This window comes from Rana temporaria, chromosome 9, assembly GCF_905171775.1.
Source record: "Rana temporaria chromosome 9, aRanTem1.1, whole genome shotgun sequence".
Lineage (NCBI taxonomy): Eukaryota > Metazoa > Chordata > Amphibia > Anura > Ranidae > Rana > Rana temporaria.
In genome coordinates, this window is record NC_053497.1 from 103573450 (window position 1) to 103588310 (window position 14861).

General features: G+C 42.7%; 1 protein-coding gene across 12 annotated transcripts in view; it reads right to left on the bottom strand.

The window, feature by feature from the left end:
* LOC120913800 (DAB2 interacting protein) overlaps window positions 1-14861 on the bottom strand; it is a 628977-nt gene that overhangs the window by 14835 nt on the left and 599281 nt on the right. For 8 of the 12 annotated variants that reach the window (XM_040324026.1, XM_040324033.1, XM_040324025.1 and 5 more), the window contains 3 exons: window positions 12565-12714; window positions 11058-11096; window positions 4966-5168 (listed from right to left, as the gene is read on the bottom strand). In XM_040324026.1, coding sequence (XP_040179960.1) covers window positions 4966-5168; window positions 11058-11096; window positions 12565-12714 — 392 coding nt within the window. Of the gene's footprint in view, window positions 1-4965; window positions 5169-11046; window positions 11097-12564; window positions 12715-14861 lie in introns of those variants that run through there. The other 4 variants (XM_040324032.1, XM_040324027.1, XM_040324024.1 and 1 more) reach the window with 4 other exon arrangements.

The following is a 14861-nucleotide window of genomic DNA, read 5'->3' on the forward strand; positions in this document are numbered from 1 at the left end:
TTAGAAAAGGAACCCCAAACCAAAAAAAAAAGCGTGCCCCCCCCAAATTCAGACCCTTCAGGTCTGGTATGGATATTAAGGGGGACCCTGCGCCATTTTTTTTTTCAAAATGGCGTGGTGTTCCCCCAAAAAATCCATACCAGACCCCTTCAGGTCTGGTATGGATTTTAAGGGGACCCCGCACCAAAAAATAAAAAATAAATGGGTGGGGTTCCCCCCAAAAATCCATACCAGACCTTTACCCAAAATCCCATACCAGACCTTTATCCAAGCACACAACCTGACAGGCCGCAGGAAAAGAGGGGGGAGATAAAGCCCCCTTTAACAAAGTGCACCCCCAGATCCCAGCCCACCCATGTGAATAGGTAACGGGGTACATTGTACCCCTACCATTTCACAAAAAAAGTGTCAAAATGTTAAAAAACACAGGTTGCGCAACACGGGTTTCCCGTGACACGTCCGAGGGGGGAGGGGTCACCCGTACACGTCATTGGGTAACCCCGGACTTTCTCCTTGCGTCAGAGAGGGGGCGGGGTCACCCACACATGTGACATGTGGCCCCGCCCTCATCTATAAAAAAGCTGTCAACCCGGCAGAGTGCCATTTGCCCGGTTGCCTCCTATGAGGCGGTATCGTTCTTAGCGTCTGTTTTTTTTTCTTCTTCCGGATCGCTCGAGAGTGGATTACATTTTTTCTTTTTAATAAAGGACTTCTCCCAAACTGTCTCCTGTGTTTTTTTAACATTTTGACATTTTTTTGTGTGAAATGGTAGGGGGTACAATGTATGGGGGGGGTTGGGATCTGGGGGTCCCCTTTGTTAAAGGGGGCTTCCAGATTCCGATAAGCTCCCGGCTCGCAGACCCCCACAACCACCGGGCAAGGGTGGCCATGTTGAGGGCATGTGGCCTGGTACGTTCAGGAGGGGGGGGCGCACTCTCTCATCCCCCCTTTTTTTCTGCGGCCTGCTAGGTTGCGTGCTTGGATAAGAGTCTGGTATGGACTTTTGGGGGGAACCCCATGGCATTTAAAAAAGAAAATGCCAGACCTTTTATTTTGGTTCGTGGTTCCTTTTAATCCCAAAGGGCCTAGTAATGGACTAAGGGGGAACCCATGCTGTTTTTTTTTTTTTCAATTATTTTTATCTGTAATGCTGGGACTCAACTTTTTTTCCTTTAGAAATGTCATTTTGCGCAGGGACTTTTCTAAACACGGGAAACATGCGCTACGTTACAGGCATACTATAGACACCCCCCAGGTACGAAATTTAAAGGAATGTTTCACAAACAGCCATTTTTAAAACTTGTTTTTGCATGGATACATGTCCCCTGGTGCATGACCCAGGTCCCCAAACACTTTTTATGACAATAACTTGTATGTTAGGCTTTAAAATGAGCACTTTTGATTTTTCATGTTCATATCCCATAGACTTTAACTGTGTTCGACCAAATTGTTTGCCTGTTAACATATTCTGCTGTGAACCGAACCGGTGGGTGTTCGGCTCACCCCTAGTGGCTGGGTTGCTATGGGTTTTATGAATTTATAACCCACAGTTGCAGTTCTGCACATCATTTTATCTATGTAAACAATGTGACCTATAAACGAAACGTCAGGTCCGAGACATCATCAGTTCTCTTGCTGTGACAGTTCTAGGACGCTGGGTCATTAATTGCAAGTTGCTCTGCAATCTTTGGCGCCTGACAAGTGCCAATCAATATCTGGCCTATTAAGATGATGCTCGTGTTTTGGTTCAAAAGCTCTGACATCTGCGTGATCTGTTGCATGTCAAGCCCAGTCTGCAGTGCCATGTACTGCATTATTAGTTAAGGGGGTTTATTACAGACTGCTTGGGAGAAAAGAGTCGTTTTGCACTTCACCCCCTTTGTAATATGTCTAGTCCACACTCCTGTGGGCTGACAATGTGATTGAGAGTATGGAGACATCTGGTAAAATATGATGGATTGACCTCCTGGAAATCTAATCAAGTGCCTCTTGAACAGAGAAGCAGAATCACATTGCTGCAAACCACACAAAAAAATAGAGATTAAATAACCTCAGACCACGTTTCATAAATATCCTGGCTGGAGGCTGGAAAAGACTGCCGAAGCAGCCTTTCCCCGCTTTCCAGTAATGTCAAAGCTTATAGCGGGGCTAGCTGAATGGGTCTCTACAGTAAATATATGGGGCAGATTAGCCAGTGTTCTTGGTGTCATTAATTATAAGAATGTTAAACTAGATGGGCTCACATCCTGTAAAGCCAGGCAGTAGTGTAAACTAAAAATGCTTTTTCTAGATGAAAGCTCATTAATTTGGTCTCATTAAAAGATGTGTTCTGGTTATTAGACTGGATCCTGAATTCCGAAGTCTGTGCCAATCTTAACCCTCTAGGTGTAGAGCAGGATAGATCTATTTCTTGCTCTGGATACTCACAGACATTATAGCAGTGCTGAGTGCTTCATCTCTCCGCTGAAAGTTGCAAAAAGTCACACGGACGCTGATCATACTACTTGAAAAAGTCCTGACATACAGTACTATGAGGATAAGAAGAGATGTCTGGACAGCCGCACTCCAAAAAACTTTTGCCTTTATTGGTAAAACAGGATCACAAAATACATGCCACAGCAGACGGAAAAACAGCATAAACATAAATCTAGCTTGAGCGGCGACTCCCTTTCCATACAGTACTTTGAGGAACATCTACACGTTTTTTCTTTATAGTCAAGTCTAGCTTAAATGTTTTTTTTCTTCAGTGTGGTAAGGGTTAAGGGAAAGGTTAAAATTTGCCCAGCCTTTTACTGTTGTTGTGACCCTGTCGTAGACACTTCCCCTTATTTTCTGTCCTGGTGACCCCATGTGTGGCAGGATATGACAATTTTTACCAGAACACAAGGTTAGGGAAAATTTCCCAATGGCAACACAGTAATAACCGCTCCCTAATCCATCCAAAATTTAAAAGAAATAAATGTTTTGAGTTCGATGTTAAATATTGCTTCAAGTTAGAAGCCTTTGTGTGCAGAGTTCTGGGCATAGCAAGTTTTTCATGTCAGAACAAAATATACAAAAGGCAAAAAAATACATTTTACCAGGACAAATGCAGTTACTTTCATCTCCAAAGGCCTACAAACAAGATGTTTGTCCAGTAATATTCTCACAAGGTCTATGCCTTTCAGCAATTCTCCCCACCACATGCATCTACTTGCACCTTTCAAGCTGTCTGCAAATGTGTGATCACCATCCTGTGGTTAACATCAAAATCCGACATATCCTTAAAAGGACTTAGTCCAGCCTGAGCTTTTTAGGCTGGGCTTCTCCTCTCGGTCACGTGAGTGCAATTCGTTTTGCACTCCTGTGACCCGTTTTCAGCGGAGAGCGGTCTGAAGTCCGCTCTCCGCTGACGTCACTGCCATCAGTCGGGGCAGCGCGTCATCACGACTTCCAAGTCTGAATCCGCCAGCTGCCCTGATTGATGGCAGTCTCAGCGAGCCGCTGAGACAGCCTCTCCCCGCTCCTCCACTGCTCAGCGCTCCAATAAGCGTGGGGAAGTAGAGAGGAAAGACGCCGACTGACAACAGCTTTCCTCTTGGGGATCTGTGAGAACCGAGCCATCTGCAATGTTCGGTGGCTCGGTTCTCAGTGCAGAAACGCCAGGGGACAGATGGAGCATCGATCTGATGCTCCACCCACCGCTTTAAATTTGAATCAAAAGTAAAACTAAAACCCATACTTCTCTTTTAATCACTTCCATACTGGGCCTATTCTGGCAATCATCATTTTTTTTGCTAGAAAATTACTCACAACCCTTAACAATATGTTTTTTAGAAGACACCCTAGGGAATAAAACGGCGGTCGTTGCAACTTTTTATCTCGCACGGTATTTGCGCAACAATTTTTCAAATGCCTTTTTTGGGGAAAAAAACGGTTTCATGAATTAAAAAATAACAAAACAGTAAAGTTGGCCCATTTTTTTTTGTACAATGTGAAAGATGATGTTACGCCGAGTAAATGAATACCCAACATGTTATGCTTTTAAATTGCACACACTCATGGAATGGCACCAAACTTCGGTACTTCAAAATCTCCATAGGTGACGCTTTAAATGTTTTTTACAGGTTACCAGTCTAGAGTTACAGAGGAGGTAAAATTGTCGCTCGTACTCCAACGCATGCTGCAATACCTCACTTCATCTTCATTTTTTTTATTTTTACACTCTCTCTTTTACATTTTTTTAAATCACTTTTTTTCCTATTACAAGGAACGTAAACATCTCTTGTAATTAAGAATGGTGTGCGACTCATCCTCTTTATGGAGAGATGCAGGGTCAAAAAGACCCCACATCTCTCCTCCAGGCTGTAAAGCACGAGATAAAAAACAAAAAATCTCGATGGTCGTCATCCGGTGGCGGCCGATTCTTTCTCCGGGTCCCCGAGCCCAGAGAAGTACCAGATGGCGGCGGGATGTCCTCTCCCGTCACCTGTAAAAACGATCAAGTGGTGGAACTGCCGCTATGATCATTCTTATGGTGCACAGAATCGCCAGCTAAAAACGAGGATATCTGAATGCTGCCTGTAGCTGCAGGCATCATTCGGATATTCCCACTGAAAGTCAAAGACATCATATGATGTCCTTGAGCTAGAAGTGGTTACAGAGAGCTTGTTGTAGCACCTTTTTAATGCAGGCAGCCTCATCTCATTCAAAGTTGTGTGCTGTCTCTAGGGCAGTAAAGACAGCTCAGTGTGTCAGGTGGGAAATCTGAAACTAGTATGCAGCTTTTATTACAACAGTAGCTTCCAGAAACTTGCTTGAACAGTATTGGGTATAGCATGTTATTACCAAGATGGACAATCGCTCATACAAGTGGCTGTAGTTAAAGGTAGTCCTGCATGCCACTGGATGTACACTGGTGGCAGTTAGCAGGTTTTTGGAGCCACATTCATCGTTGGACACAAAAGAGGATTCTGATAGTTCTACCTGCTTATAATGCCCTTCATCTGCATCTCCTTGTCGTCCTGCTGTCTGCGCAAGCGCTCTTCACTCTCCTCCAGTCGTGCCTGGTATTCCAGTAGAATCTTCTGTGTCTGCTCATCTTGGCTTTTGCAGCGGTTCTCATATTCCTCCAGTTTCATGTTGGAAAGGCGCAGCTTGTCTTGAAGGACCATGATCTCCTGCTGGTACTGCCGGGAGAAACAGGCATTAATGATTCTCCAAACGTTAACAAAAAAAGTGTATAAATGACTAGTAAATTAGAATGAGGCCTTAAGCTTCATAAGGGAAGGAGAACATTGACAACTGAAACAGAACTATAAACTTTACATACAGATATGGGATTACTGTAAACAAACATGATTCCTCCCTACTTGGAGAATTTTCAGACCTACTAAAGAAGGCCATAGGTACATCGAATCTTGGCCAGTTCAGCAGGGACTGACTGAGTCGATCCTTGTATTGGTAGGCTAAATTGACTGAAGTTGATCCATCCATCAACTTTAGTATAACCAACCTGTCGGATTTTTTTTGCATGTGATTACTGCATGTAGCTAAAGCCGTTGGGTGCAAGTATTGTGTTTTGCCAGCAGGGAAGGCTCCCCTCCGGCAGAACAAAATAGCCCTGTGGGAGAAATTCCCCCATCGGCACGGACTGTTGAAGAGGGAATCAAGCGATTCTTCTTTCCTGCAATCACCCATGCGTGAAAGAAAGAAAATCAAATAATCTATGGCTTGCCTTATTTTCACTTTGGCCAATTTTTGTATAAACAGATATAACCATGAACGGCTCAAATTCGTTTTTTTATATAATGACAGAAATGCAGTGCAGGAAAAATCTGAAAAAACAAGAGCAGTGGCACATAGCAATTGAGTTTTATCAAAGAGATAACAGGAAAATAATCTCGGAGATGATTCCAATAGGTGTTCTTGTAACCTTGTAATTAGAAGTTTACACACAGGTAAAGGCGAGCTCGCTCACTTGGTGTAATTCAGAAGTCTCCATGAGAAAAAGCATATATGAAGAGAAATGGAGTCTTTAGACGGACAGAAGAGCTGATAAAAAAAAAAACAGGTAGCTGTCGCACCTTACTCACAGGATTTCCATTTTCCTAATATAACAACATATGTATGACCAAGCTGCTAGCATGTACCTTAACCATGATGGCGCAGAGCCACCAGGATAACTTTGCACCCAGCTGGCTGTGAAGAAAGGGCATGCTCCCTCATCCACAGTCCTATGCCCTGGTCCCAAAAAACAATAAACAGGTCTGAGCATGGACATGGCTAAGCAAATGGTGATCAATAGACAGTCTTATTTTTGCCTGGCATTATTTTTTATGAGCTTTGGGCAGATCATACAAGAAAAGTATGTACTGACAGCTTTGTGATAATATACATATTTCAACCTCTTCCTGGTACAACAGCTGCACTTTAGGCAGGACATAGGGGGTTTATTTACAAAAGGCAAATCCACTTTGCACTGCAAGTGCACTTGAATCTGCAGTTGCTGTAGATCTGAGGCAGACATGCAAGGAAAAAAAACAGCATTGTTGCTTGCACTTGATTGGATGATAAAAATCAGCTGAGCTTCCCCTAATTTCAGAGCTTTCCCTCAGATCTACAGCGACTGCACTGTAGTGCAGAGAGACTTTACAGGAAAAATATGTGGAAATGCTTGAATTGTTCTCCGATGAGATCTCCTCAGATTGCCATACTAACCTGTGACTTGCGCTCATCACAAGTAAGTTCATTGTGTAAAGACAGCGCTTGGAGCACCAGTGACTTATCCCTTTCCTTGGTTTTATCTGGCTCTTGGGGCACTATTTCTATTACTGACTCCAATGAAGGACACGATTCTTCCCAATAACACCAAAAATGGGGTCACAATTCCTACCAATGATGTTTACGATGGAGCAAAGTTCCTACAACTGACACCACGGATGGGGGATTGTTTACTCCCACTGATGCTGGCCCATTTTTGTATGTACTCACGTGGGCCACAGTCTGGCCCACCTAAAGTCTGAAGGAGGGTAAACTGGCCCTTTGTTTTGAAAGTTTCCCTGCCTTAGGCCTCGTACACACGACAGAGTTTCTCGGCAGAATTCACAGAGAAACTCGGTCAAACCCGGATTCTGCCGAGAAACTCTGTCGTCTGTACACTGTTCTCTATTTTCTCGTTGTTCTATGGGAGAAGGCGGCCCGCCGAGCTCCTCGGCGGCTTCATCCCTGAACTCGACGAGGAACTCGACGTGTTTGGCACGTCGAGTTCCTCGGCCGTGTGTACGGGGCCTCAGACAGCCAGTGACTGGGATACCTGTTCTAGCCTGTAAGATTGCAGCAACCCCTTTACTATGAGCAGACTCAGAATCTCCCACAGTCTCATATGAGATCATCATCCGGAAATGTTATCCCACAGCTCTGATATTCTTAGGGACATTTGTACTTGCATTTTTTTTGCACATTGACATACAGTATCTCACAAAAATGAGTACACCCCCTCACATTTTTGTAAATATTTTATTAGTTCTTTTCATGTGACAACACTGAAGAAATTACACTTTGCTACAATATAAATTAGTGCGTCTACAGCATGTATAACACTGTAAATTTGCAGTCCCCCAAAGTAACTTGAGACACAGCCATTAATGTCTAAAACTTTGGTAACAAAAGTGAGTACACCCCTTAAGTAAAAATGTCCAAATTGGGCCCAATTAGCCATGTTACCTCCCCCGGTGTCATGGGACTGTTAGTGTTAAAAGGTCTCCGGTGTGAATTGGGAGCAGGTGTGTTAAATTTGGTGTAATCACACTCACTCTCTCATACTGGTCACTGGAAGTTCAACATGGCACCTCATGGTAAAGAACTCTCTGAGGATCTGAAAAAAAGAATTGTTGATCTACATGAAGATGGCCTAGGTTATAAGAAGATTGCCAAGACCATGAAACTGAACTGCAGCACGGTGGCCAAGACCATACAGCGGTTTAACAGGACACGTTCCACTCAGAAAAGGCCTCAACATGGTCGACCAAAGAAGTTTTAGTGCACATGCTCAGCGTCCTATCCAGAGGTTGTCTTTGGAAAATAGACGTATCAGTGCTGCCAGCATTGCTGCAGAGGGGTGGAGGATCAGCCTGTCAGTGCTCAGACCATACGCCGCACACTGCATCAAATTGGTCTGCATGGCTGTCGTCACAGAAGAAAGGCTCTTTTACAGATGATGCACAAGAAAGCCCGCAGTTTGCTGAAGACAAGAGGACTAAGTACATATATTACTAGAACCATGTCCCGTGGTCTGATGAGACCAAGATAAACGTATTTGGTTCAGATGGTGTTAAGTGTGTGTGGCGGCAACCAATTGAGGAGTACAAAGACAAGTGTGTCTTGCCTACAGTCAAGCATGGTGGTGGGAGTGTCATGGTCTGGGGCTGCATGAGTGCTGCCGGCACTGGGGAACTACAGTTCATCCAGGGAACCATGAATGCCAACATGTACTGTGACATGCAAAAAGGAGAGAGGGGGAATTTGGGGCTAAATAAAGCCATGTCCTGGTAAGGTTGTGTGCTTCTTATCCCTGTCAATTATAAAGAGAAAAAGGGGGAGTGGGACTTTGTGTGAAGCATGTAGCAGCAACTGAATGAATATGTACTGTGACATACTAATGCAGAGGATGAGCCTGTCCCTTCGGCGACGTGACCACAGGGCAGTATTACAACATGATAAAGACCCCAAACACACCTCTAAGACGACCACTGCCTTGCTAAAGAAGCTGGACTGGCCAAGCATGTCTCCAGACCTAAATCCTATTGAGTATCTGTGTGTCATCCTCAAACGGAAGGTGAAGGAGTGCAAGGTCCCCAACAATGACCAGCTATGTAATGTCGTCATGAACTCCATGCCCAAGAAAGAAGGAAAATCACCGCTCAAGGTGGGTCTGCTATAGGGTCATACACAGGTGTAGGATTCCAAGGGTGCTGGCAGTGCACTAGGCAAGCATTGGCGTAAAATGAAGGATGGATGGCCGCACTCCAAACCAAACAGGTTGTCTTTATTTAAACGAGCAGCAAAAACATACCGGATCACAGCAACAGGAGGATAACCGACGTTTCGCACTGACTTAGTGCTTATCCATGCCCAAGAGGTTTAAGGCAGTGCTGGAAAATAATGGTGGCCACACAAAATATTGACACTTTGGGCCAAATTTGGACATTTTCACTTAGGGGTATACTGACTTTTGTTGCCAGCGCTTTAGACATTAATAGCTGTGTGCTGAGTAATTTTGAGGGGACAGCAAATGTACACTGTTAGACAAGCTGTACAGTCGCTACTTTACATTGTAGCAAATTCAGTGTCATTTCTTCAGTGTTGTCACATGAAAAGATATAATAAAATATTTACACGAATGAGAGGGGTGTACTCACTTTTGTGAGATGGTGTAGATTGCATTAAGCACAGATATTTATTTTAAATGGGCCCTTAAGGCACAGACCAAAAAAACATGCCCGTCTGATTTTTTTTTTTTTTTTTCCAGACCAACACAAGGCAACACAGGTGTATGTGCTAGTGTGTGCTGATTCTAGTGTGTTTGGTCACAAATGCTCTTTAGAGTGATGATAACAATAAATCGGGATGTGCATATACAGCAATAAAACATGTAAAAATCCATGCAAAAATGGGAAGGGGTTCCAAGTGTTACTTGCCGACGATTGGCAGTGACTTTAAACATGAACTTAGGCATTTATTAAGTGTCTTCAGATTGGTAAATGCTTCCCAGCAGCACTGCCACAAACATTCAGCACCCCTGTACTGCAGCTGAAGGCTGCTTTTAGAAAGTTGCTTGGCATTTTGTAAACAGTGAATTGAACTGAATTGGCAGACTCAAGTGCATTTACAGGCTAAGATTAGTAAACGGATATGCAGTCAATCAGAATATAACCTTTATGTAAGTGGAGAATGCTGTACCTTGGATAATTACTACTGCCACACACATACAAAACTGACATCTGGCCTAAACTTCTCATTAAGTGAAAACCCTGCAACCCATTAAAAAATACTTTTCTCCCTGTCTGACAAATAGGACTATGTGGCAATTAATTATAATTGTGGTGTAGATTTGTATTTTCTGCCCTCCTCATCTTGGCCAAAAATGTAATGGACACCACTGAAGTGCCTCCATCTCTGATATGCCATACAAGGGTCGCCTATCAGCGTCACCATCTAGTCTAATAAATTAACATCATTAATTAGCTGATGATTATTTTGAGGTATTGATTGAAGCTTTGAGCGGCAGAGAAGAGACGGATTCTAATAAGTCCCCTTCATGCTGATAATAAGCAAGTACTGCCTCAGAGCCAACAGTTGTCGGTGTCTTTTATGAGAAGAAGGCAAGGAGGCCATTAATGGCAATTATTTCAGTCTGCGCTCTGTGTATTTACATTTTGCTCAGTGGGGAGCTAAGAGTTCTTCATAATCATTGTGTAAGACTGGAAGAAGCTGCTTACTGTGTCTGTGCTTCAGGCAGCAGCATCTCTCAAAGGACTGCTTGCAGAGCACCATCCAGCAGTGTCCTGTAGCCTAAGGATAGCGGTTTTAAGGGACAAGCTCAGTCCTGGAAAGATTTCATTTTTCTAATGAGGTTCTTGTGCAAAGATGTGCCCAGGCGGGGGTCCCTTCAGGATGTGTTACTGTCTGCAGCTTGTGATGAGAGCTGGTGAACCAGCCACACACAGGCAAACCATGTGAGGTTCTTAGCTCCAACCTGCCATCATCACATGACTGTGCAGCCCCTCCCGCCATCACGAACATATGGATTTTGGCTTAATTATGCTGCAATACAGTCAGTTACAGGGCCACAGTATCTGGCAGGAGGAATTTTAGCATTGTGCTGGATGGGTGAATCGTTCCTTCCTGCAGGATGCTTATTAGAGATCACGGTGATGTGAGTCTTAATGCTTTAAACAGCTGTAGTATATCCTACAGAAATCTGGAGACATTATCACCTGTCACCATGTCAGCTATACACCACTTCATTCATCACAGTGCAGGCATTTATGACAGAAACATCTTCACCTGTTACTTACTAGCCTCCATAATGTCTCTCTGGTGTTGTGAACATGAAACTTTGAAAAAAAAAAAAAAAAAAAAGAGTGTCAAAAAGTAAACTGTGGCGGTTAACATTGCTTTCTGTTTCTATCAGGTGTGAACAACTACTATGACACAATCATACAGAATGACAGACGGAATTCTAGATTAAAGGCTCTCTAAATATAGAAAATAAAATGGCAGAAATTGCAGACGTGCTCTCTTACTGAAAAACACCCTTCCATCACAGCAGGCTTATGGTATTGGCCTGCATTATATAATCAAGGTCTGTTCCAACAATAACCCCCAGCACCAAGCAGAGACTGTAACAACAAAAGGTTAGCACTGGACAGCTACTAAAATCATTGGTGTTAATAGTACATGGTAGTCCAAGTCCTCATTTAAAAGAACAACAGAATTGGTGATATTAGTATTGGTTTTATAATCACTCGCTGCATTGAATTGATTTTTTTCCCCTCTACTGGTGGTCAATGAATAATGGCTAAATTAGAATGGAAGGCTGTATTATAATTACACCTATACTAATGCTCTAATGGCACTGAACTGGCAATACATTTTTGGAGGGTTGATTTACTAAAGGCAAATAAGATTGTGTACATTGCATAGTACAGCTGCTCCAGAGCTTAGTAAATAAGGTAAAGCTTCACTTTACAAAGAATACCCAATCACGTGCAAGGAAAAAAAATGAATTTTTGCTTGCACATGATTGGAAGATGGAAGTCAGCAGAGCTTCTGCCCTTTTTACTTGGCTCTGGAGTAACATGTTTACATCCCCCTATATGGTTGATGTAAACAGACTGGTTGCAAGAGATCATGTATCAATCTAAAGAGCCCTGCTGCATAGCTTGTATTCTTTATAATGTAATAATACATGCATAGCTTGTATTCCTCCGTACACCATCTGGCTGGTGTCAGTGATGGTCACATTCGGCCAATAACAGGATGATGTGTTATATGAACCAAAACAACAGATAACCTAATTTTGAGTTGTCTGTTTGTTAGGAGTAAAGGGATAATCAAAGTAACAAAAGGTTGGATGGACTATGTATCACACAAGAGTTAAAAAGTTTTCCAACTGACATTAATATGTGTGATGCCCAAGTCGTGTTTATCTTAAACCTGCGCTGACTGCTTTTAACCTGCTCATGGAATAAAACATCAACCAGCAAAGGTGGAATCTGGGCAGTTCTAGCCCACATATTTGGGCATCCTTGCAGGATTACTTACCAGATACATCCACCTGGGACAAAAGTATGTTTAGACTAAAGAAAAGTAAAGTAATCATTTGCAGGAAAGATCTACTGGATTTTGCCAGACCAGATATACACCTGACTGGGCCCTGCTCCATGGTGTTTTTTCTCTTTGAGCATCTACAATGGAGTTTTCTAAGCCTGGCTGTGACATTACTTCCTCAAGCAGGGTGGCGGGATGAGGGATGGAGAGCTGATAGAGGGAAATTCTGTGGTTCTACCCAGTTGAGGTTACCTTTTCTATTTGGGTCATCTCCTCCTTATTCCTCATATTATCCCTGTGCTTGAAATCTGGCTCAATGCTTTCATCTTCTAACATCATATTCATATTCAAGAGCCATGCGGCTGTGCGGTCCAGAGCATTGGGGTTCACAGGTGAAGGGGCCTAAAACAAAACATACAACCATAACAAAAGAAAGCAATGAAATTGAAAAAACAAAAACATGAGCAGCAAAAGAAAAATGGAAATGATCTCATGTCAAAAGGCATGGATGCACACAGTAAAAACTCTGGGGCCTGAAGGCTCTGCAACAGTTGCAGAACAGGTTTAAGCAGCATGCTAGGAACTGTAGTTCTACAACAGCTTAAAAGCCAAAGTCAACTAAAGACCAGACAAAATACCACAAAAATATTCATCACACCTCCTATTTGCAATACACTAAATATCTCCACCGGAGTCAGACAAGATCAATGGGGTGCATATAATAGCATTGTCCCACAAATGTTACACTTTATTTTCAGAGTAGTGACAATTACCCTTTTGAAGCTCTTGTGGAGATTGAGAAACAATACATGTCCTGGGGCCAATCCTGGTATAAACTGGCCTAGATCTAGCACACAGACAATGGCATACACGATGGCAACATTACCCATCAGGCTATTATGATTTTTTTACTCGGCTTCTCGCTCATCATTGAATATTGTGTGCAACACAAGGGGAACTTGTCAGTATCACAGCAATCAACATTCACCGACTTTGAGGGTCTTTCTCACTGCGCTGTGTAGAGCTGCTATACACAACAATATTTAGGTATTTTACATGAAAGTAAACTGTTTAATAAAGCTCTAGATATGGAATTACCCACTTATTTTCAGTTGCTGTTCCTAGTGATAATGAAGCAAACAATGGCAGCAAAATAACCTTAGGATTCCAAAATAAAAACAGCCAAAAAGTTCAGATTCTTCTCTATAACTACTTGGCTACAGTATTGCTAACATGATCTATAGTTAAACTGCTGTCCAGCGTTGGTCACATGTTGATAACAGGACATCACCACTGACACAGCCTGATGGTTGCTGTGTGGGAAACCTCTCCCATGTTCATCCATTACACTTTATGGTGAACATACACTCTAAGGTGCACGCAGGAGGCACCTCAGCTCTGCAGCATATTTTATATTTTGGACACAGACAAGATACATCTACTTAATTGTGATACAACCAGTAATTCCTGAGCATTAAACTGCAATTGTAAAAACATACATTGTACATGAGGATTACTGTATTGGTTCCTAAAGCTGGGTTAGCCACATTCATTACAAAACATATGAACCTGACCAGCACAATTTAGACAAAATATAAGACAAACCAATAGAGACATTTTGTAAGCAAAAATCAAATGTCTTATAATCAGACACCCACAGTGAAAAGTGTTCAGTTCAAATCCTGCATACTCAGGCGTCCCAATCTAAGCTAATTCTTGGAGAATTTTATCTGCTATTATCATTCTGCTTCTCATTAAAAAGTCTACAGCCAGAGAAGAAGCAATTGTGAAGAAGGGTAAATGGGTGTCATTTCCAAAAAGAGAATCTAAAACACTCAGCATTCCACAACTCATGTCTGGTCTTTCACAAAGACTTTCTAACTATCAGACTGTAATGAATTGATTTTTTTGCACTCACAGTATCACAGCATGTAGGGAGATATATTTAGGAAAAAAGTGGAAGCCTGAAGAGAAGTGATAAGTAAGAAATCATTTATGGTTCCTTCCTCGCAGGATGGAATTGAAGAGGTGATCCGTTTAATGAGGAGACAGACGCCAGACAATCATTTTTCACATATTCTTAAGCTGAAGGTGGACACGTGACCTGGAAGGGGACTGTGAACTTCTAGAGGTGCCAAGTCTCCAGAAATTACACAAGAAATTCATCATCTCAAGTGCAACCCCATGTACATAAAAAGCATAAGCAGAATAAAAACTGCAATGTCAATTATATATTGCAGAATCATGATATCATTGTAAGGGGTCCATGCACCCAGGCTTAAAAATACACTATACTGTAGAAGCATCCTATGTGTCCAGACCCCTGCTCTAAACAAAGAGCTGGTTTACTGTCCTTCAAATTTTAGGGGGGCTGGACTGTGGCCAGTGGGAGTAAACAATGCCCCATCAATGGTATTAGGTGGAGGAATAGTGCCCCATCGTTGGTGCCAATGGGAGGAATAGTGCTTCATCAATGGGAGGAATGGTGCCCCACCATTTGTGTCAGTGGGTAGAATAAGTGCCCCAAGGGCCAAAGTTTGGAGACCACT